The 24919-nt window shown below is 41.5% G+C and overlaps 1 protein-coding gene across 1 annotated transcript in view; it reads right to left on the bottom strand.

The window, feature by feature from the left end:
* Positions 1-4927: 4927 nt before the first annotated feature.
* MND1 (meiotic nuclear divisions 1) overlaps positions 4928-24919 on the bottom strand; it is a 40568-nt gene continuing 20576 nt past the window's right edge. Inside the window, exons 7-9 of the mRNA XM_085221958.1 lie at positions 14677-14724; positions 5953-5997; positions 4928-5195 (exon numbers count right to left, since the gene is read on the bottom strand). Of these exons, the coding sequence (XP_085078084.1) occupies positions 5089-5195; positions 5953-5997; positions 14677-14724 (200 nt within the window). The 3' untranslated portion in view covers positions 4928-5088. The remainder of the gene's footprint in view (positions 5196-5952; positions 5998-14676; positions 14725-24919) is intronic.

Here is a 24919-nt window from a genome sequence, read left to right as displayed (position 1 = left end):
AGGTTGGATATGAGGGAGAAGTTTTTCCCCCAGAGGGTGGTGAGGCACTGTTCACAGGTTGCCCAAGGAGGCTGTGGATGCCCCATCCCTGCAGGCATTCAAGGCCAGGCTGGATGTGGCTTCAGGCAGCCTGGGCTGCTGGTTGGTGACCTGCACACAGCAGGGGGGTTGGAACTAGAATAAGAAAGAAAATTAACCAGCAGGTATTGGTTGAAAGCTGTTGGTTATGAACACTTGATTGGAGATGAGTCTTTTTCCAAAAGCAAAATATTTTTGACTAGGTTGGGTGAAGTAATGACCAGATGACCTAATTATTCAGAAGATGAAGAATGTTCATGTATTTGTGGGGCATTAGGAATCTTCTAAAATGACCCTCAATGGTTCAGAAATACTGTTAGTGTTTGGACAGTTCTGCCCTCTTCTCTTTTTGACATACAGCTTTCTGCAAATACACCTTCAAGAGGCAAGCCTAATTTATAGATGTCTGCTGTCCTGTGTGGCTGCACAGGAGGAGGCATGTGCTGATGTGTGTGTTAGTGAGAGGAATAAGACAGCCATCTGCACACACTGTATTGCCTTGCTCATCATTTCTGTAAGCATGCTTCAAAGGAAAATGACAGCAGAGGAATGGAAAAGGAATAAGCAGAAGGAACGTGGAGAAGAGAAAGCTGAGGGGAAAGGCTGCTGCAAAGGTACATTCCTGGAGCACATGAATGCGTATGCATATGTTGCATTTCATCAGCAGCCAATTACAAACTGAAGAATTAAGCCATTCACATGACACTGAGTGCTAACGAAGGACCTGGCTCTTCAAGATTGCAGATATGCACACTTCTTGGCCATGCTGACTTTCTACAACAGGCAAGACATCCCTTCGCTGCCTCAATTAAAATTTTGTGCAAATTTTGAGTGCCATGAAAGCCAGCTCCACCACCACTGCTCCTTGAGTAGCAGAAGTAATGAAACATGGCTGCCAAGAGACCAGATTCCTAGATCCCCATTCCCTTCCCTGAAATTATGCATGTCCAGCCTCATCCCCAGCACTACTGCCAGACACTTGCCACAGATTTAATAACCACCAGGCACCAAATGCTTCCAGGTCTTTTACAGCCTTCACTGACCTTTCTTGTTCCTCCTCCCACCCCCAGCACACTCCATCCCTTCAAGTCCCTAAACTAGCAGGTGGGAAAGGGAAAGCCTTTATTTATCAGGTAGCCAGCCAAGCAGAACAAATAAACTGTGAACTTGCACTGCAGCCCCTCTGACTACATTTGGCCAAAATCCACTGCAAAATTTAAGAATGCTGGAGAGAGAAAAAAAGAGAAATGACAGCAGACTTAAACATACGAACCCCACCTCTGGAAGAAACAAGATAAAGACAAGCACCAGCCAGATCATCTGACTGCTAAGAACATGCTAGGTGAGAGGAACTCTCTGCTTTAAGGAACTCTTGCATCCAGCATCTCAGTCACCGTGACAGGTTGGGTTTATTTTCTAATCACTCTTCCAGAAGGTTTCACTTCCACTTCTGTCACTGAAGTCAAGGCATCACTGTGCCGTTTGCTTTGTAGTCTGGATTTTCTCAGTAAGCACTCTAAGCTTAAGAAAGGAAAAGTAATGACATTTCAGAGTGTGCATTAATGAAAGATTTAGAAGCTGAATTACATCAGAGTCCAGAGCCTGCTGAAATTTCCTTGCTGTGCAAGCACCACAAAGGGAATTCTAGGGTTCGTGTGTGGTGGTGTGCAGGGCATACATGTGGCTAGCTAGAAGAACAGCTGAACAAGGACGGATTGTTTAGGGCAGGTACACTCAGTGGGCTCTTCTTTACACAGGAAAGATTTTTAAGTGAAGAGAATGGAAACAAATATTTCATCCAATGTCTAGGTTTGCTTCACAGTGCCCAATGAATATCAATATCAAACTTATCCAACACCTCAGCCTTGTATTCTATCTGTAAACTCGTCATGATATTACTTTGAAAAGCTGGACCTGACACTGCTCCTGTAAGAGCTGTGGACTGCTAAGAACAGTCATCTTTGGTCTGCACACTTTGAGCTAGTAACCATTTCATTTTATAAGTCTGCATTGTAGTAAAGGCCTGGTCTCCTGTCTCAGCTGTAACAGATGAGAATATTTACCTTACATGGGCAAAAAAGCTACAGCACAGAAAGAAAAAAAGAGGAAGACATACATATAATATAGCAGTGACATAACCACAAGAGTGACAGCACAAGTGAGCACTGTAAAACCACCACTTTCATTTTGACTCTTTAAAAATATTCCAGATTCTATCTCAGGGGAAAAAAAAAAAAGAAAAAAGAAAAAAAAAGTATAAATTGGGACATAAAGTTGGATCAATTGTTTTCTTTTTTGTTGTTGGTGGTGGGGTTTTTTTTGTTTGTTTGTTTTTGTTATAAGCTAATAGGCAATTAGCCAATAACATCTCAGGAAAAGGAAAATCATTTTAACTGTTGGTAGTTTGTAACTCAGCAGAAAGCAATTCTCTGCTTCCCTAAAAAGAAATCCAAACAATCTCCAAATCACCTAATCATACAAAATTTCACACTACAAGTTTTAGAAGAAAATTTTTACTAAGAATAACTTCTAAGAATGAGCAGATTCAGTAGACTAAAATTATCTTGGAATATTTTGGAGATACAGATTGTCTCTGTTTGTCTCAGAAAGGATCTGCATTTGCTTTTCCCATTGAACATCATCTGAATGAAAAAATGTAGAATCATAAGAAAGGTGTTACAAGATAAATCAGTTCCACTTGTGGAATAAGCATCAGTTTTTGATAAGGCACCTCTTCTTCTTGCCTCCTGTTAACTGAGAAATTTCTGTTCTGTTTCATAAATGGGATCCTTAAAGGAGGAGATATATTCCCCTGCCAGGCCTACTAACCAGCATAAGAAGTAAAAGACAGGAGTAGAAAACAGAGTACAACCACATGTCTGTTCTATTCTGTTACTGTAAACCAAAACTCTACAAAATAAATATCACTATAAACTCTTTGTTCTTGAACTGAAGTTTTGTGACCAAAGCATGAGAATTGCATTAGATGTTTTGAAAGTCTTCTTCATGCATAACCTTTAAGCAGTTCTCCCGTAAGTACATCTATTTGTTATTTATGACATTCAATAACTTTATTGCAGTCCACCATGCTGTCACTTTACAGACAGGAAGCCATAATATTGCAGCTAACTTACATAGCTAGTCACCTTCATTTCTTTCTTAATTTGGAAAGCAGCCAAAACAGCAAAAATCTGTAAGAAAACCCTTTCCCTGTAATGTAAGGCAGCAATTCCAGGTACCTGAGGAAATCTTCATGCACCAGCATCTCCAGACTACAAAGTCTCCTTGACGGATAGAAGCTCCTCCATATAAGAGTGATTCTACAAGGTAAGCTCCATCAACAAATTCATGCACTTAGCATTCCCATTTAAGAACAAGTCTTTTGGGTCATTATCACCTTGTATGTGGCAAATCTATAATCTCAAATACAGTGTGGCAAGGAGCTTCTCACACCTGCAGGTGGTATAGAATAGGTTAACAGAAAAATTTTAAAAAAAAAAAAGACATTTAGCCAATCCAAAAAAAAAAAAATCATTTAAGAGAAATGGTATAGAAACAACAAAACATAACAAAAAAGCTCACTTCATTGTTTCACAGCACAAAATCCAAGGGTAAGAAGCATTACCCAAACAACATGAGTGTCATTGTTGACACTATTGCTTACCTTTGATGGATTGCACTCAGTTTATGGAGTAAAAAACAGATCTGGTAAGAACCACTACATTCAACTCTATACAAGCCATTTGTATTAAGCTTTTACCAGCTCAATTAATAATATACATTTGATTTTATTTCTAAAACATCATCATCTTTCCAAACACAGAGAAGAAAATGTTTCCATTGTAACAATGCTGTAAGCATGGTGACATTTTACTATGTGTCAGGCATCGCGTACATTTTCACTAGGCAGCAGAATCCTTACTGCTCTAATGGTACACAAGTAAAGTTTTCTATTCACTAATTTCCCAGTAACTTCACTGTCTTCATAGAAGTGAAATGACAGCAGCCAGGAACAGACCTGAAATTCTTGGATTTAAACATATACTGAACTACTAGGAAACTTTTTAACTGGAAAAATCACAGGAGACAGGCTTCTGAGCATACCTCTAGCTAAACGTCACCTTTTCACCAGTACTCTCACCAGTGGTTATAAAAAAGTCAGACACCTTCTAGTGACACACGCTTTCACCTTGTAGAAGATCCATCCGCCTTCTAGAAGGTATAGCTCATATCCTTGAGCTATACAGCAGAAATGTGGCCTCACCATCCATAGCTTTGGGAGGTACAAGAGCAATACCTTTCACCCCACTTATTGTAGCCATGTGCTGATCAGAGCTAGAAAACAGGAAAAAATAAGAAGTGAAGTGCTAGTAAAAGTTCACCAAACAAGACTGAGACATTATGAAACTTTGCAATTTGCTGAGCTGCTTTTCTAGTATGGAATCAGAAAATGTACATAAACCCAAATAGCACTAATATGTCACCAAATTCCCAATCAGCTCTAGCAATACAACAGAGAACAACTTGAAATCAAACTTGGATCTTTTTATTCACATCACTGCTTCGTATTAAGGATTATATCTCTTTTATATTTTGTTATCTAGATGAGGGAAAAAATCACTCTACTCCATATTTCCCAGTGTTATTCCCACTCAATTTCAACCTGTTTAAACATAAATCCCTAGAACTTCTAGGTCTTAGTACCACTCCCAGTTAAGTAACAGAAGAATAAAGTCCAGTTTCAGGACTCTGTGATAATTAGTCCCTATAAGCTCTGTTTATTCCTAGTCTGTCTTACACAAGTAATGAAATAATTTACTGCCCAAACAGTGGGAGGGAAAGACTGAAATGTGAACATTTTTAGAATTTTATTAACTTTAACAAGAACTGTAAATTACAGGGTGGTCATTTGGTGAAGACACATAAATTCAGACACACAAATATTGCTCAGCTGGCAGTTAAGTAACAAACTGTATTATACAACTGTAGCAGACATCAACTGCTGAACAACTAATCAATGTAATCAAAATCTTCTGGAATTCCAAAACTTTTGTCAATTCTGCTCTCTTCAAATCCAAATTTACGTTTGGCCCAGGACTTTATTGCAAAGATGTTATCTGTAAACAGAATGGAAAACATTCAGTTTTAAACGTTTAGCAAAGTATGACTTGTAGACTCAAATACAACAGTAGATGAATTCTAAATAAAATATTACAAATAATGTTCTAAATAATTAAAGAAAAAAAATTAAGGACATATTACATGCTATGCAAAATGGAAATGTAAAGCCACATAGTCAAGCTGAGCAACAACAGGGAATTAAGTTAAACTTCCATACAAATGTCACTGCAATAGGCTTCTTCAAAACTGTGCAGCACATTTCCTGCATGTCCAAGTTGATGAATAAAGTTAAGAAATACCTACTTTGTATTAGCATCCATTATATGAGGGCAGAGATAAGGCTTAACAAAGCATTCTACTCTTCAGAAACAGATGAAAATTCAGAGAAGAATTAAATTTTCTGAATACCTGGAATTATGGCAATGTTAAACTAGCCACTGCCATTCCTGGTCTCTTTCTATTGAAGTTTTCCTTATCTTAAGAGATTTTAACTCAACCAAAAAAAAAAAAAAAAAAAAAAGAGTTGCAGATTTTAACAAGGTATGCAAAGAACAGATCCATTAACTACAGTTATTAGTTAAACTGAGAAAATATATTCCTTTTTTGAATCATGAGCGCACACAAAATAAATTTCTGGATGTTTTTTGTAAGTGAGGTCTATCCTGCATCATGTCTTAATAAAACTTCCGAGCAATAACTAGATATTTCACTCAGATTGCTCTTGTGTGAAGCTGCCCTAGGCAAAATACAGACCAGTCCATCTGTTGACTGCCTCCTTGGCTACTTTGCTTGTTTGACCTGAAAGAGAGGGAAAAAAATAAAAATAAAAACATAAGTCAGAGTCAAATAATGACAATAGTTTCAAGATATGGAGATGTCTGGTTTGGTTTGCATGGAGACTTAATTGTACATACATAGCCTGAAGATACTAGAGGAAAATGAGACTGAAAATACTTTGTAATGCTCTCTGTACATAAACTGTCCATCACATCAGTATGTATGAGTATACAAATCAAGAAAATGATAAGAGGAACAGTCAATCACTGAAGTCTGCAAACATATCATATAGCTTTGGAAAGTCCCCTGAGCTTTGAGAATCCCTTCGATTACATGAAGACAATGCTCCTGCTCATTATACTGGGCTTCTCTCAGTTACCACCTCTCCCAGTTTAAATACATAATAATAAAAGCTATTTCTAGTAAATTTACACAGCTTCCATGAGGCAAAACAGTATCAAGAAAAGAAATCCTCTTGCTCCCACTAAATCAAGTGGTGAATCAAATCAAACAGGTTGGTTTGTAACATGGGAATTCATCATAATCATTATGGTTCTCACACCTACACATAACTTAATTATTCCCAGTCAGTCTTGTTAGTAATCGCATGATAATATTCATTGGAATGGTCAGCATGAGATTGGTATACAGAGATACTGAAGAAATGAATATATGATCAGATATCTATTGTTACAAGGTTTATACTTCAGGCAAAGTTAAATTATCTTGCAAAATTATCTGCTAGCACTCAGAAAGATAATCACTCTTTATTCTACCCTTCAGTATGCTTTTGTAAGTGATATGAATAATGGTTAAATGCTGGTAGAATATAGTTTCTAAAACAGTACAGTTTCTAGAGATGGTCTACAATCAGAAAGCTTGGACATAGAATCACAGAATTTCTCAAGTTGGAAAAGACCTTAAAGATCATTGAGTCCAACCCAACTCTAACAGCCCTCTGCTAAATCATATCCCTGAGCACCACATCCAAATGGTTGTTAAACACATCTAGGGATGGTGACTCAACCTCCTCCCTGGGGATCCTATTCCAGTGCTTAACAACCCTTTCTGTGAAGAAGTCTGTCCTGATATCCAACCACATATTACAAATGAAGTTAAAAAGATGGGCAAAAAAGGGAGTGGGTGAGAAGAAGGAATTTTTATACATTTGCATGCATTAGAAATTCAAACTATTCCTTGCTTGACAGAGATATTCCATATTTCCTTTGCTCACTTCTTGTTGCTACCTCCACTATTTTAGTTCCATAGATGGCAGCACTGACAACACACCGGCAGCCAAGGGCATTTTGAACACTACTTCACCTAACACTACACAGATCAAATTTGCAGAGGAAGGGCCTTTGTTTGTCAAGACCTTGCATTGCATGAAAGCAATGATACTGTACTCAGCACTTTTTTTAAACTCTGATTTTAAAATTGTATCTGACTTCAAGTAACAAAGCTATAACTGTAAAAGGTTTGAGGCTGCAAAGTAACAGCACCCTGATGGTCAGGGTGAGCAGACCACCTCCATAGCACCTGCTAGGCCTCAGGAGAAACCCCTGCTTTCTGGAAGCAGCCAAGCAGCTGAGCAGGCACTTCTGCACCATGCAGCAGCTCTCAGCTCCTGCAGCTTGCAGCAGTACGTGGTCTTATGCTTAAAGCACACCCATTGCGTGTATATGGGGGCAGCAAGGTGCTTCATCAGCCCTCAGACATTGCTTAATACATTAAAATGTACAAGTGCAATCATGCGTTTTAGAAATGCGACCTCTACATCTATTAAAGAAAAAACAGAGGCTGCCAACAGATGCAGGTTAGACTCACTCCAGTGAGTGGTTAGAATGACAGTAGCTGTTGATAACAGAGCTGTAGCTAGGAATGAAATCATGGTAACAAGGGCAGGAAGCTGTACGGGGAAAACCCACAATGGGCAGCACCTTCAATTACTAAAATAACAGGGGGGGGGAAAAAAAAAGAAAAAAAAAACACCAAGAAAGAGCTGAGAGTGTAAGTACTGACACAAAATAGTGAAAGATTTTAACCACACCATTCTTAGTGTGGAAAGATAGTAAGTAGAGGCAAAACTACAGGACAGAGAAGGTAACATTCAAACAGTGTGGCCTGTATGGGAACTGCTGAATCACGGCCTGAACCTCTGATTGATCACCTGAGGCGAGCAGTGAGTCAGCCACATGAGCACAGCTGAAGGCAATTCTCCTGTGCTGCAGGAAGGGGTGGAGCCTGGCTGCACCTCTCCTAGACCCATTTAAGAGCTGACTGCCAGCGGGGAAGGATCTCTCTGGAGATCCGCTCTGCTGGAATGTGGTAAGTGAGCTCAGGATATGGGTTAAGCTTTCTATCTATTCTCTTTTGTTATTATAATCTGCTTTGCCTAACTCTCTTGTTTATTTTGTAATTATAACATTTTAATATTCATTGATTATACACTTGGTGAGCCAGGCAGGCCAAATATACTAAAATTTATATCATGTCTATTCTTTGGAATTTCTATAAATGGATTAAGGGGAAGAATGCTATCCCCCCCTAGATAAAATGATTCTAGGGTAGATCCCAGGATTTGTGGGATCTCCATATTATGAGCAGCAGTCATCATTGAAAAATGGAGTCCCTTATGTGTTATGGGAAATATCTCCCCATATCGCTTGGCAGGTTACTATCAGGGACTTAACAAAGATATATTGATCATAAAAGAAAGACAATTGGCTGTCTCCACAGCGGCATGGCCACTCTTAAATGCTTTAAATCATGCTGAAATGAGGAATAATACTTTAGAGAATGAAAACCAACTTTTGAAAGACCATATTGAAAAATTAGAGCAAGAACTTGGTTTCTTCCCTGTTACTATGCCAATTCTGCATCTTTCAATAAGTCAATAACATATTCATAACATTTCAATAAACAATGACCAGACTCCTGAATCAACAGGCTTTGTTGATCAGGAAAATAAAAAATCTAAATTAGATCTCAAAGCTCTAATTTTGACAGATCCACCAGAAGTCCGTCCTGTCATAACTCAGAAACAAAAAAAAGTACAGGACAGACTGGCAGGGGTGCTGCCTGATCAGTGGCCCCCTGCCCAGGCACATTTGCACGTAACAGCCCGGCCGTACGTGACAATGGAATTGATGGATTTATACAGCAATTTCGGCAGAAGCCTAGAGAAAGTGTGCCAGTCTGGTTATTAAGACTGTGGGATTCTGGGGCAGAAAGTGTGTTAGTGAATGGCCCAGAAATAGCCAAGTTGGCCACCATGACTGTCCATCTGCTCTCAGGCAGAGGTTATATGTGGGTACTCAATATCCTGATGAAAACCATTCTATAATAGAATGGTTAATGGCGGCCTGCCGTATGGTATGGCCAAATAAATCCGATATACCTCTACATATAGGGACGTGATCCTCCATGGAGGACCTTCAAAATTATATCTGCAAACTAGGCATAAGGGAAGCAATTTATGAAGACACATTTGATGGCCCTGATATGGTCAAATTCTCAGCAAGAATGAGAGACTTAATTCTACAGCAAGCCCCCTCTCATTTGTATGGTACTTTGGTCTCTATATTAAATCCCCTGGTGGCCTCAGAAGCAGTAGTCCAGCAGGCTGCTCAGTTAGTGGCTGACCTAGGAGAAACAGAACACCTGCAGACCAGGTGCAACATTCAGACATTAGAAGAAGCTGAGGTCCTGCCGGTGACTAAAACCAAGATGCCGGCTACTCAAGCTCCTCAATCAGGACCCATAAGGGTTTCCCAAAAACAAATGTTTAATGACTTAATTGGGGCTGGGGTCCCATTTGCTAAGATTGACTGCCAGCCCAACCAACCAGCTTTGGCAACAACTAAAGGACAATCAAAAATTTCAGAACTACCCTAAGAAATCAAAGGTAATGGTTATAGTGAGAATACCAACAACAACATGGAACCTAGAAGATTTCATTGTTCCTAATAGGAAAAAAAAAAGCCACCTCAGGTGTCTCGGGCCACGATGCCTGAGCCATCGGAAGCAAAAGAATTGGCTGTAACACAATTCATGGTGTGACGAGGGATGTTAGTCCCCCTAGGGCCTCCAGACGGGACCGGAGGCCCTATGTAGAATTAACCATTTATTGGTCCTGAAAAAATATTCAGAGTTATGGCATTAGTGGACACTGGAGCAGAAGCATCAATTATCTATGGAGATCCGACCAAATTTGATGGAGACAGAGTGATGATTGGTGGTTTTGGGGGACAGACTATTCCTGTCACCCAAACATGGTTGAAATTGGGGGTTGGGCATCTCCCACCCCGGGAGTATAAGGCGTCTATTGCCCCAGTCCAAGAATACATCCTGGGCATAGATATTCTATGGGGTCTGGCTCTCCAGACAACTGTGGGAGAGTTCAGACTTTGACAGAGATGTATCAGTATCGGGGTGGTGCAGGCAATATTAAGAGGCCATGCAAAACATGGGCCAATTTGCCTGCTGAAACCACACCAGATTACTAATGTAAGACAGTACAGACTCCTGGGTGGACAGGATGAAATATCGAAAATGGTGCAGGAATTAGAAAAAATGGGCATTATAAGACCTGCCCACAGCCCATATAATTCCCCCATATGGCCAGTGCGAAAGTCGGATGGCACGTGGAGAATGACGGTAGATTACAGGGAATTAAATAAGGTCACGCCGCCTATTCATGTGGCTGTACCCAATATTGCCTCCCTAACGGACACATTAAGTAGGGAGATAAAAACCTATCATTGTGTCCTAGATTTAGCAAATGCGTTCTTCAGTATCCCAATTGCTGAGGAATCGCAAGATCAGTTTGCGTTTACGTGGGGAGGCAGGCAGTGGACCTTTCAGGTCCTACTACAGGGGTACGTGCATTCACCAACGTATTGTCACAATCTAGTGGCACGTGACCTGGCTGATTGGAAAAAACCTTATATTGATGATCTACTGCTGACATCTGACTCACTGGAGGCAGTAGGGCAGGCGGCAGATTCATTAACAACCTATCTACAACTGAAGAGATGGGCTATAAATCCCCAAAAGGTGCAAGGTCCGGGCCTGTCCATAAAATTTCTGGGGGTGGTTTGGTCAAGAAAGACCAAAGTACTGCCCAGTGCTGTCATAGATAAGGTTCAGGTTCTCCCAGTCCCTACAACATTGAAGCAGCTGCAAGAGTTTCTAGGTGTATTAGGTGTATTGGCTAGGTGTATTAGGTTATTATTCCTCACCTAGCGCAGCTGCTAAGGCCACTGTATAGACTCACAAAAAAGGGGCAGCTATGGAACTGGGGGAAACCAGAACAGGATGCTTTCCAACAGGTGAAACTGGCAGTTAAACACGCCCAGGCATTGGGTGTATTTGATCCTACCCTCCCTGCCAAGTTGGACATTCACGTCACTCAAGACGGCTTTGGTTGGGGCCCATGGGAATGCCAGAGTTCTCTTTGGACCCCCATTGGTTTCTGGTCTCAGGTCTGGCATGGAGCAGAAGAAAGATACAGTATGATTGAAAAACAGTTATTGGCTGCCTATTTGGCAGTACAGCCAGTAACTCAAACGGCTGAAGTTATAGTCAAGACCACTCTGCCGATTCAGGGATGGGTGAAAGATCTGACCCACCTTCCTAAGACAGGGGTGGCCCAAGCACAAACAGTGGCACAATGGGTCACCTATCTCAGCCCAAGGAGTCTGTCTTCATCACCCTTGAAAAAACTCCAGAAGATCCTAGGCCCAGTGAGGTATCACAGTGATGCACCAAAAGAAATATTGGTTGCTCCACCAGAGAAGAGTCCTGTTCAGGAGGAAAAATATCCTATTCCTGAGGATGCCTGGTACACAGATGGATCCAGCAAGGGCAACCCAAGCAAGTGGAGAGCAATAGCATACTGTCCTTCCACTGAGACAATCTGGTTTGACGAGGGGGATGGGCAGAGCAGCCAATGGACAGAACTGTGAGCTGTGTGGATGGTTATAACCAAGGAACCTGGTGATGGTATCCTGAATATCTGTACAGATAGTTGGGCTGTGTACCAGGGGTTCACAGAATCACAGAATTGTAGGGGTTGGAAGGGACCTCTAGAGATCATCGAGACCAACCCCCCTGCCAAAGCAGGTTCACTCTTTGGATTGCACAGTGGGCCACCCAAGAATGGGCCAATCTGGGGCAAGGACATGTGGTTAGACCATATGGAATACAGTCAAACACAGGACTGTACATGTCTACCATGTTTCTGGTCTTCAGCCCCTACAGTCACCGGAAAATGATGAAGCCGACACACTGGCCCGAGTTCAATGGATTGAGAATTCACCATCCGAGAACATTGCCCATTGGTTACATCAGAAGCTACGGCATGCAGGACAAAAGGCAATGTGGGCGGCTGCTAAAGCATGGGGACTGCCCATACAGCTACCTGACATCATCCAGGCATGCCGGGATTGTGATGTTTGCTCTAAGATGGGACTGAGACTGCTGCCCGAAACAACAGCCCATCTTGCTAGAGGACATAATCCTCTCCAGCGATGGCAGGTCGATTACATCGGGGCCCCTTCCTCAGTCTGAAGGGGCGAGATATGCCCTGACCTGTGTTGACACTGCAAGTGGGCTACTGCAGGCCTATCCAGTACCGAAAGCAAACCAGGCATATACCATCACGGCACTCATAAAACTGATGTCTGCCTACAGGACACCTCAAGTCATTGAGAGTGACCAAGGAACTCACTTTACTGGTGCAACGATACAATGCCGGGCAGAAGAAAGTAACATCGAATGGCCATTCCACCTGCGATATAATCCAACCGGGGCAGGCCTCATCGAACTTTGTAACGGTGTTCTTAAGGCTGCCCTGAAGACGGACTCCCAGTCCCTGCAGGGGTGGACGAAAAGACTGTATGAAACCTTGTGGGACCTGAATGAAGGACCCCGAGATGGCAGATCCAGTGCCCTGAGAATGTTGCAGACAACATGGGCCACCCTGCTTAGGATCCAAATTACGGGCAGTGATCATCAGGTAAGACCCCTGATGAGAATAATCTTCTGCTCCCTGCCCCTGAGAATTTAGATCCTGGCACCCATAGAATAAAATGGCCATGGAAGGTGCAGGTAGGACCCAAGTGGTGTGGCCTACTTCCACCTTGGGGGAGATTGTTGGAGGTGGGGGGCTCAGTAATCCCTCCAGCAATAGGTACATGGCCTACCAATCTTCATTGCTAAAGAGACTCCCATCATGTCCCTATGGCAGATCAGGACACCTCTTTTGGTGCCTGATGATATTATGCAGCTGCAGACATCTTGCCAGAAGGTGTGGTACAGGCAGCCAGGACGTGCCCCAGTACAAGTGGAAGTGTTGACCCAGGATAGAAATACGGTCTGTATCTTGTCCTGGAGAGCAGACCTCCCTCTCCTGGTACCTCTGAAACATCTGTATTTCTCACCGTGAGTCTTTGAGCCTTCAGGATCACCGGAAGGAGCAAAATGTCATCAAAGCACTCCAGTGTTACTGTCAGATCATGTGTAACACATGGTGATGGTCTACACAGGACTGATGGAGCACAGGATGGACCTGCACCTCATGACTGCATGCCTCCAGTAACATCATCGAGCACTGGCCCATAAAAGAATATGGACATTCACTGATCATCACTTGTCTTGAATTGTACCAACATGCGTCGTGATGAAAATTGTATAAGCGTCGTGATATAGCAGATCTCTGTATTAGGGAAAGCTCACCCTTTAGTCAACCTGATCATTGGTTCATGCCATGAAGGGGTGGAGTGTATGGGAACTGCTGAATCATGGCCTGAACCTCTGATTAGTCACCTGAGGTGAGCAGTGAGTCAGCCACGGGAGCACAGGTGAAGGCAATTCACCCTATTTAAGAGCTGGCTATCAGTGGGGAAGGATCTCTTCTGGAGATCCACTCTGCTGGAGTTTGATAAGTGAGCACAAGATACGGGTAAGCTTTCTATCTATTCTCTTTTGTTATTATAATCTGCTTTGACTAACTCTCTTGTTTATTTTGTAATTATAACATCTTAACATTCACTGATTATACAGTGGCCAGATGTCAATGTCAAAGGAAGGGCTGTCCCAGGCCCCCAGAAGCACATACCCCCCCCATTACTCTGCTGACAGAAGGCTCAGGGTTGGGGAAATGAGCCACTTGTAGCGTCTCCGGCATGTGATATTTCCAGGAAATGCATTCACAAGAGGTTGGGGCAAGGTTTTATTGCTTGCAGTTTCCCATTTTACCCTGGCTGGCATGTGACAGTACCACAGGGTACAGGTGTGGGTTTATTCTGCCATGTGCGAAGTTGTTTAGGCCATGACTCAAATTATATCAACAGCAACAGCAGCTTTTTCTGGCAAGTTGTGCAAGGCACCTATGTGCTCCTCATGTCCAGCCTGACCAAGGTGATGTATGCAAGACAGCTTGCACTACCTCTTGTCATCAAGCAAGACTGTTGCTGCTATTGCTGCAGGATGGCACCACAGTCTGCATAACCACTAATTTCTTCACTTATGGTAAAATCTTCACTTATATTTTTTCCTTTTTTTTTTTTTTTTTAATTTAGGGTCTGGAAACATGTTATCCATCTTCAGAAAATATAATTCCCAATGCCTATGGACTGAGAATTTAGCTATCTGAAGGCAAGATGAAAATGCCTTGGGGTCTGGCTGAATTCTTACCTATAGTTCCACTGCAGGATCTCATCTGCCAGCTGCAACACACCACACCTGAAAGAGGAAACAGCTACTGGCAGATATGGACATGCATCACCTGAAGACATCAGCTGCATACCTGCATTATGGCCAGCATCTTCCAGAGGTCCCCCACTCCATCACAAGAACTGAAAGGTATGAAGGAATCTGCACTTGGACCACATTATGAAAATCTTCTGTAGCTGCTTGTTGAGACTTTTAATAGTTGTGTCATGTGTATGTGTGCATGCACAAAGAGGAGTAGAATAGACATCCCCTACCCACCTACCCAAAGTACTGATGTAATTTGACACTGTGCTGCTTATGACTGCCTGTTCTCCACAGGATCATACAGCCATCAGCCTCCCACGCAGAAGGATGAAGTAGATATTTACTTTCATTCACGTGACAATACATCAGTGCAGTTCCTTGCAGGATACAAGTCATTCACTTGGCTGAGCTGCACTCTTGTATCCTAGGTTGACCAGTTCTTGGCTTTTTCTAAGCAATGATAAGGTAAATGGAAGCATACATTCTCTCCTGAGCCAAATGAAAGTAACTACATCACATACAGAAGTGCAAGGCCCAGGAGCAGCATGGCCTGCATGGCTTTCTAATTTAAATGGTTCTATGACTCATGCAGCACTAGACTGCTATGTCAGCAAAACACACCTGGGAATATATGATAAAGACTGAAAGGGTAAGGGTCAAAAAATTTTGAGCGCTCCTCCTAAAGTCTCTTCCTTCCTCAAACCCAGGTATCTAGCAGAGCTGCAGGGAACTCAGGAAGCCTAGATTTTGGGAATTGAACCATTTTCCTAAGCAGCCTTCTTAAGACAGAAACAAACAAAACCAGTTATGGAAAGGAAGACCCAGAAGTGCTGAATGCCTGAAGAGAAAGCGAAGAACCATGCTCTTCATGGTCTTTAATGCAGGCAAATGACATCCAGACAGGGATGGATGAAGGAGCAGAACAAAAAGGCCAACCTGATAAAAGAGTGTGTGGAATAGCAAGCAAAAAACCATCCAGGGCAAACGGATAGCTCCTGGCCAGGAGTGATGTCTGACAGCACAGAATGCCAATGCCTTTGTCAGATCTGAGCTGGTGGTACGTATCAGCTAAGAGTCAGCACGGTCAGGTTGTTGCTTCTGATTCAACTCTGGAAGCCCCAGGCCACTCTCAGAATTATGCAGAACCACAGCTGCCTCTTTCCTCTTATCTGCTCCTTCCCACAGATTTACAGCTTTTCTCCTGAATGTGGTGTTGGAAGTTAACGTTCCTACTTGTGTTCCAGAGTGGAATGGCCACTTGAGGTTCCTTTAAAGTCTCACAAATTTCCACAGTCAGAAAACCATTACGTGCCTCATCAGTACAATATGTGTGCTCCAGGAGGATGGGTTACTCCTACAGATTTCTGATATTTTCATGACTGTTATACAAATGCAGTAATAACCATAAGAACTCCACAAGCATTTGCCAAACCTACTTTCAAGTTATTTCTAAAAGCTTTTCTTTTTGTTTTTGTTTTTTTAACTCCTGCATGTAAAGGAATGCAATGGAAGCAGTCACTGAATAATTTTCAAGAATCAGGCTGTAAAGGTACCATATTCTAGCTCCAACAGCTATACTGAAAAATCTCAAGAGCCTGAGGTTGCCCACAATCGCTAGTAGTCTTGGAAACAAAGAAAGAACTGCTGCCTTCTCTCTTCTAGTTTCTACTCTGGAATTTTCAAGAGAACTTCATATATTATTATAAGCAATATTTTCATGTGTAAACATTTCCAGGACTAGTCAGGAAGAATCATTATTCTTCCCCCATACACCAGCGTGCCACATAACACTTGTATCCACGATATTAATCAACAAGTCACAATGCTTCAGAATTCATAGCAACTGGATTCAAGTCAAAGCAAATACACTATTTCCCATGTAAACAGTATCACACATTCAACAGGACTATACTGACATGTTGCTGAAGAGCAGCACTTTTTTTTTTTAACATTTATACTTTGAAAAAAATGTTTCAGAGCTATAGGGGGAAAAAAGTGTTCATTATTATGACAGCTATCTACAACTATTTTGGAAAGCCACGGTAAGTCAAGACAGAAAAAACATTCATTTTATATGTTGGAAAATAAACCTAAGCACATGCATACAATAGTATTAATATGTGCTGAGATGCAGCAGTGCGTATAAAAGCCACCAATAAGCTGATCCATATCTCTGAGATCTTTTAAAGGGTCTGGAATATTTTTTGTTTGAAAAAAGTGTTGTCTCATCAGCAAAAGCTCCCACTGTTCCATATGAGAAGGTCACACTGTCAAATTGCATCAGGATGTACAGAGTGTCTCTTTGAAAAACATCCAACAGAATTTGTCAAAATCACTATCAAAAGATTCCTCTGTGCAAAATAAGATGCTTAAGATGCTCTTGTACTCAAGTTTACTGTATTCACATACCCACAGAAAAAGACTATTTATCTTTTCCATATGCTACCTGAAAGCCCACACTGAACTCATAGTGGTGTAACTAAAGTACATCTATTCTTAGCCAACAAACAGAAAAGAGGGAAGCAATGTTCTTACACAAAAAAAACAAGCACACCAGCCTTCTGACTCAGAAGGCTCTCACCCGACACCTTTTTTTTTCTTTTTTTTTTTTCCCCCCCTCTTTTCTCTTAGTGGACAATCCTTCCCTCCCCACTTTACCAGTGCAAGTTCAGCTGCACTGCTGAACTGTGTTTCTCACCATCACAGAGCAATAAGATTTTTGTTCTTATGCTGCAGAGAAATGCCTGTAAGATATCTCAAGAGGTCTGTACCCTATGCACAGGACTCAAAACATGTCCAGGCTTACCTATGCCATTCCCAAGGTGTTCATCTGTAGCCTGTTTCAAAGGCTTCCAGTGTTAGTTTCTAACCTCCCCAAGCAATCTAGCTCTTTGTTTAATTATTGTTACTATTAGAATAGTTTTTCATCTCTTTTTTTCTTTTCTGCAATGCAAAACTAATTACTTTTTGCTGAGTTCTCCATGAACCTTAGCAACAGGTTATTCCTTTCCTTCCTTGAAGCAGAAGTATGTGAGACCCATCGGAATCGATCTTCTTTCAAGCCCTGTTTTTTCTTCCTATCATGTGGTTACTACATCTCCAGTCTTTTTGCTCTACTCTGAACTCACTCCAGTTAGTTACACATCTTAAAGCATGATATCCAAAACTGAACAGTGTTCCTGCCTGAAAACTCACCAATGCCAACTTCAGTAGAAAAATACTATATATCTTACTGCTGGTTATATTTCCCTTTCTGTATCATGATCAGGCAATTTTGCCTCGCAACACAAATGTCTTACGTTGCACCTGAAACTTCCACAAACATGACAGCTTTTTTCACCCCTCCCCACTCAGCCAGCTGTTCCAGATGACTTGTGTAACACAATACCCTTGAAGGCACATAGGTCCTTGCAATTGGCCACTACTGAAATCTATTCAGTGTTTCTCAGACCATCTTCGCAATTTGTCACATTCATTTTGATACCTCACCTTGCCCTTTGTCCATGCAGGCTGTCCTAGTGTCACATCATCTGCAAACGTAACAAAAGTCTTCTACTTTATTATCTAGCTTATTAATACAAATACTGAGCACACAGCATGCCAGACCCTATTAGAAGCACTTTGATTCAACCTTCCTTTCTGATGCTGAATTATAGTGAATACACCTTGTGCACAATTACAAAGTAGTCTAAGATTCATGCTACTGCAGTTTATTCTAGACTATGTTCTTTTCTTCTTTTCTTACAATAGCATAGTGCAAAACAGAGTCAAAACACAAAGAAAATACTTGTCCCATTCTACAAAGGTCTTTTACATTGGCAAGGATATAACCTGTGTTTCTCTATATATTTCCAAATTGTTTTCTTTTCCAGTTTTTTTTCCCTCAAATATGCCATTCTTCCCAGTAAAACTAGCTCGCAAGATGCTCAAGTGAGGAGGAGAGAAACAGAAGAAATGCTCTCAAATATACCACCAGTATCACTTTTGCAATGATATCACACACCTTGCAAGATATCTTCAGTTAAATACCACTAAATGAGGTATCTACATGAAAAATATTCATTGGTGATTTACAGTCCTACAATGAAAACACAGCCTACCACACAATAACACATGGAAAATTGGCATCGCATTTTCTTTTTTTTTTTTCTTTCTGCAAGGCCAAGGAAGACTCCATTTGACAGACCTTAAGTTTCATAAGGAAGACAACACATTAAAAACCCATAATATCTTTCCTGACCTCATTCTGCATGTGAAAGCCTTGAAAAAGTATAAATCAATATTTTAAAAAATTCATTTCAATAACACCGTAAGTTTATAAAAAACATCTGAATGAACAGTACCATATATAACAAACCAAGTACATCCAACACTGCAAAAGATGAACAAAATAATCACCCCACAAAAGCCTTTTTGACTTCAATAAAAATGATCTATAGATCACTTCCATTAGAAGTTGTCTTCATAGTTTTAAAACAGGGCCAAATGGATTGCTGACAATTCATTTCTAAATTAAGGAAGATCATAAATGTAGTCAGAGCAGCCATTTTCCACATCACAAATTTTATCAAGTGTCTCCATTCCTAAGCGGCTCAATGACTTTCGCCATAAAAGATTTACTAGCTTAGACATTAAAATAATTCTCACATATTTCACCCTCATCCAGCATACTTTTTTTTCCTGCAATTCCATTATTGAAAAAAAAAACAGAACAAAACTAAATCTTATGAGCTTCTGAATTTAATTTCTAGAATTGGGAACTTGCCAGAGTAGCCAGTTTATTTAAGCAGGATGTTGCACATGCTAGCTAAAAATTCAATCTTCCAACTGCTTTTTTTCCTGAATCTCTATGTAAAATTCTACTGACAAAACACAAATGATTTTTTAAAAAAACTGTTTTGTGTTTTTTTGGGGGGTTGGTTGGTGAGTTTTTTTTGTTTGGTTGGTTGTTTTTTTTTTTGTTTGGCTTAACCAGCTTAACTACAGCTTCATTTTAAAGCAAGTCAGCATAAACTCAAGCTCTGAAAGAATAATAATCCTGCTAGAACGTGCTTGAGGTATAAAAGCGTAAATATGCATGTGCCTATACAACTAGGACAGTTTCTTTTTCACTGCAGAGTAAACTTAGCTGGAATCCAAACTTTAGGCTAAACTTAGTGTTTCCAGAGATACTCTGTGAAACATGGAGGGAAAATCAGGGCCTCTGCTTAAAGCCAAATGACTCTCCTAAACTTCAGGTTCCCAGATTTCATGAAAAGCCCCACATGTCACTTCCAGCTTTGCTTCCCTGAAATATATGTGCAGATGCACCTTAAGCTTGTATGTCCTGATGGTCCTGTGACCAAAACTTTTCATGGCTGTCACATTCTCCTTTCTTCCTAAGTGTCAGTAGTATTCATTTACCTGTTCCTTATCCTCATTTAGTCTTCCCAAAATGCATTTTCTATACTCATTGTGAATTCAGGAAGATTCCCTTTGAAAATTTTTCACCCGATGTGCTTCTAGCTGATCAGAAGATCCTAGGCTGCTCTTCAGGACAGTGCTGGGAGATGCATGACAAATTACCACACATATAAAAGCCTTCTGAAGAAGGCAGTGAAAGCACTCAGCAGACAGTGTTCCACGGAGAAAGAGATTTCAAAGACCTTGGGAAAGTCTGTCTCAAGACAAGGATACATTCACCATCAGTTCCTAAGTCAAGCAAACATCTCTGACTCATTTGCTGTTACCACTGACCAACTGCAGTGTAGGAATGAAGGGTCAACTTGGTGTTAACTCTTTAACCTTCTAAAGAGTCAGGGAAGTTCCTTAGCACCACATTATGTCCTCCACAATCCCAATCAGATTCTGCTGTGCAACTAGTTGCTCTGTCCAAGCAATAGCAAATGTCTTCAGTAACTGAACTGCAGATAAGCCCCTCTTGATTTTCAAGAGGAAAAGAAAAGTCAAAGGGATGAAGATAAAGAAACAGAACTACTGCTTCTATTTGCAATCCCTTCTTGCTTGCAACAATTACCTAAAGAGCTGTGAACATGAGCAATCAAGTATATATTTGTAATTACACTCATTAGTACCTTGTTCCCTTTTCAACTTTATGTAATACTTAAAAATTATATTTACTGTTACTATATGTGACTGATTACATATAAGTTCTTATTATCATTTTTGGAAAAAAAACCTCAGAGTTGAGTTTTGGTGAAGCATTTTGCTATGGCTTTTAATGCAGCTTCTGACTGGGTAATTTAGTTTTTCTACCTTTCAGTGGAATAGCAAGCCTTTCGAAGAACTGTATAGGGAGCAAGAGAAGCAGAAAGAGAATCACAGTTCTATGCAATTAGTAGAGAAAACGTGTTCTTACTTTACTGGTACACATCTTATACATGTTATTGTACTCCGTGGTGAAGGAAGAAAGAATAAAAAGGGGGGAGGAAGGGAGGCCTTGCGGTTAGTTTTTATTGGTAGTGGATAGCCTGACAGACAGGTATAAAGGCAGATGTCGTCTATTTCCTGTAATATCTTCATCCAGATCTGCTGGAAATGAACACATTAAATGCACAATTCTATGAAAAACGAGGCTAGGTTAAAAAAAAAAGGGGGCAAAGAAGGGTACCTTCTTTTAAATCTGCTTTTTCTACATACTTTTAAGCAAGTGTCGGTCTCTAAATAAAGCACAATTTAACTCTCTAAGGCTAACATAAGTGGGGTGAAACTCAACTTCAATAGAATGCCTAATTTCTAATTGCACAGTCTTTGTTAACAATATCGACACGTAAACCATAAAAAGCATAGCTTGTCACTCAGATGTCAGGTGTGTACTTCATGGTCAGTAGCTAGAAAACATTCTTTGGAAACTGAAAATATTGGGTCTAGAGGTGACTGAAAACACATTCACTTGAGCCTGTTGACATTAGTGGGATCTAGACTGGGCTTAAAACTATTTGGAGGCACTCATTTTTTAAAGTGAATCACTGCTTTTACAAAAATAGCTACTTAATAGTTCTTAAACTGAAAGCACTGATAATCTTTAGTTTAAATAACCTTTCTGATAAGTTTTCTGAACAACAGACAGATGTTACCATAACATTTAGCAGAAACCCTCTTAAAACAATTCAAGAAATAATCACTGTCTTGGAAAATTTTCAGCAAGACCAATGGAACTCATTTTAAAGCCTCTCCATTAGCCAGGACAGTCTATTCGTTATTTTCTTCACTATTGGAACCCCTCTGGGAACAGGGATCTCATTAGTAAAAATTCCCCAAATAATCCAGCACCCGATACTTTCTGTAAAGCCAAATTCATCTTATACACATAAGATATATCTTATAGATACATTGGGTATGTGTAACATGTTTTCAAACCAATCTAAATGAAACAGTTAGAGTATAACACCTAGGTGTATCAACAAAGAAAATGCAAAACAAACCAACCAAGCGCCCTAAACTACTCACCCCACAAAATCCAGCATATGAATAAAACATTACCTTTTCATCATTCAGCCTCAAGATATTAAGAATGAACTGCTACAACCCGTATCTATTTTCTCATTCTGCATTCTTTAGTTTATTCTTCACAAGAGTTTGTTAACCAGAATTCAGGACAGCAAAATTCTAGCTTCTCAAGGAAGTGTTGAGTGGGATCCTCTGAAGCAGAGGCAGAGGGCATGGGTACAGAACAGAGCTGGCAGCTCTTTAAAAGCACCCTTCTGAGAGCACAACGGCTCTCCATCCCCCAGCAGAAGTTGTTGAGCAGGGGAGGCAGGTGACCGACGTGGCTGTGCAAGGATCTGCAGCTTAAACTGAGGGAAAAGAGGGAAATGTACAGGAAGTGGAAGCAGGGTTGTGTAGCCTGGAAGGGATACAGGGCTGTTGTCCATGTGTCTAGAGATAGGATTAAGAAAGCCAAGGCACAGATGGAGCTGAACTTGGCAAAGGATGTGAAAGAGAACAAGAAGGGGTTCTACAGGTACATCGGCAGGAGGAGACAGGCCAAGGAGAGTTTTGTCCCTTTGATGAAAGGTAATGGGGAGCTGGCTTCCTCAGACATAGAAAAAGCTGAGGTACTCAATGAGTGCTTTGCCTCAGTCTTCACGAGTGGTCAGGCTTTCCATGTCTGCCAGGACCCTGAGCCTCTAAGTGAGGCTGTGGGGAGTGGTTTCTGTCCCACTGTAACAGTGAAACAAGTCTGAGTCCTCCTCATGAAATTGAACGTGTATAAATCCATGGGGCCGGATGATATCCATCCCAGGGTTCTGAGAGAGATGGCTGGTGTGGTTGCAGAGCCGCTCTCCATCATATTTGAAAAATCATGGCTGTCTGTTAAGTCCCCGGTGACTGGAAAAAGAGAACATTACTCCCATTTTAAAGAAAGGTAGAAAGGAAGACCCGGGGAACTACAAATTGGTGAGCCTCACCTCTGCCTGGGAAGATCATCAAGCACATCTTCCTAGAAGCTATGTTAAAGCACAGATGGGATAAAGAGGTGATCCGAGACAGCCAGCATGGCTTCACCAAGGGCAGATCGTGCCTGACCAATCTGGTGGCATTCTATGATGGAGTGACAGCATCAGTGGATGGGGGAAGGACAATGGATGTCATCTACCTGGACTTCTGCAAAGCCTCTGACATGGTCCCTCATCACATCCTTCTCTCTAAATTGAAGAGGTGTGGATTTGAAGGATGGACTGTTGGATGCATTAGGAATTGGCTGGCTGGATGCAGCCTAAGGGCTGTGATCAATGGTTCTGTGTCAGGGTGCAGGCCGGTCACAAGCGGTGTCCCTCAGGGGTCGGTCTTGGGACCGGTGCTCTTCAACATCTTCATCAATGACAGATGATGGCATCGAGTGCACCCTCAGCAAGTTTGCAGGTGACACCAAGCTAAGCGGTGCAGTCGATACATTGGAGGGAAGGGAAGCCATCCAGAGGGACCTGGACAGGCTGGAAAAGAGGGCCCAAGTGAACCTAATGAGGTTCAATAAGGCCAAGTGCAAGGTATTTATACAGACTGGGGGAAGATCTTGAGAGCAGCCCTGTGGAGAAGGACTTGGGGGTCCTGGTGGATGAGAAGCTGGACATGAGCCAGCAGTGTGCGCTTGCAGCCCGGAAGGCCAACTGTGTTAAAAAGGGGTGGCCAGCAGGGAGAGGGAGGTGATTGTCCCCCTCTACTCGGCTCTTGTGAGGCCCCATCTGCAGCACTGCGTCCAGGCCTGGGGCCCCCAGCACAGGAAGGACGTGGAGCTCTTGGAGCGGGTCCAGAGGAGGGCACTGAGATGGTCAGAGGGCTGGAGCAGCTCTGCTGTGAGGAAAGGTTGAGGGAACTGGGCTTGTTTAGCTTGGATAAGAGAAGGTTGTGTGGAGACCTCATTGTGGCCTTCCAGTACTTGAAGGGAGTGTATAAACAGAAGGGGGAACAGTTGTTTACAAGGGTGGATAGTGATAGGACAAGGGGGAATGGTCTTAAACTGAGACAGGGGAGGTTTAGATTAGATATTAGGAGGCAGTTTTTCACCCAGAGGGTGGTGAGGCACTGTTCACAGGTTGCCCAAGGAGGCTGTGGATGCCCCATCCCTGCAGGCATTCAAGGCCAGGCTGGATGTGGCTCTGTGCAGCCTGGGCTGCTGGTTGGTGACCCTGCACATAGCAGGGGGGTTGGAACTGGATGATCACTGTGGTTCCTTTCAACCCAGGCCATTCTATGATGACATACCACATAGAACATTATCTTTTTATGCTATTCATTGAACTCCAGGTATTTTCCCAGAATTTCTTCAAAAAGCCAACCCCATAAATAATAGCACTCACATCCCACCAAGCACATGAACTGCAGTCAGTATATAACAATTCTGGCTGTGTTGTCAGAGAGTGTAAATTAATGTTCCTTTCCTTAAAGAACAAGTTTTACATTCTAGAAGTATTTAGCTGTTTCTGGTTTTAAACTGCACAGCAACTGAAAACAAGATTTATATACCTCTCTGTAAAATATCAGATTTTGTTTTAGCTCCTTAACCTCTTTCTGGTGGCAGAAAGCATGAAACTTGCACAGGTTAAACTTGAAGTTATGTGGAGCTTTCATTGTCAGTCTTATAAAAATCTGGACGAATAAAAAAATTCCAAAAGTGTTCTCTGTGGTTCTGTTCTCTATCGTAAGTTTTAGGGAATCTACCAGCATTACGTGTGTCCAG

This window comes from Meleagris gallopavo, chromosome 4 (assembly GCF_905368555.1).
Source record: "Meleagris gallopavo chromosome 4, MGAL_WU_HG_1.1, whole genome shotgun sequence".
Classification (NCBI taxonomy): domain Eukaryota; kingdom Metazoa; phylum Chordata; class Aves; order Galliformes; family Phasianidae; genus Meleagris; species Meleagris gallopavo.
The sequence above is the reverse complement of the archived record's forward strand: the minus strand, read 5'-3'. Positions and strand labels throughout refer to the sequence as shown.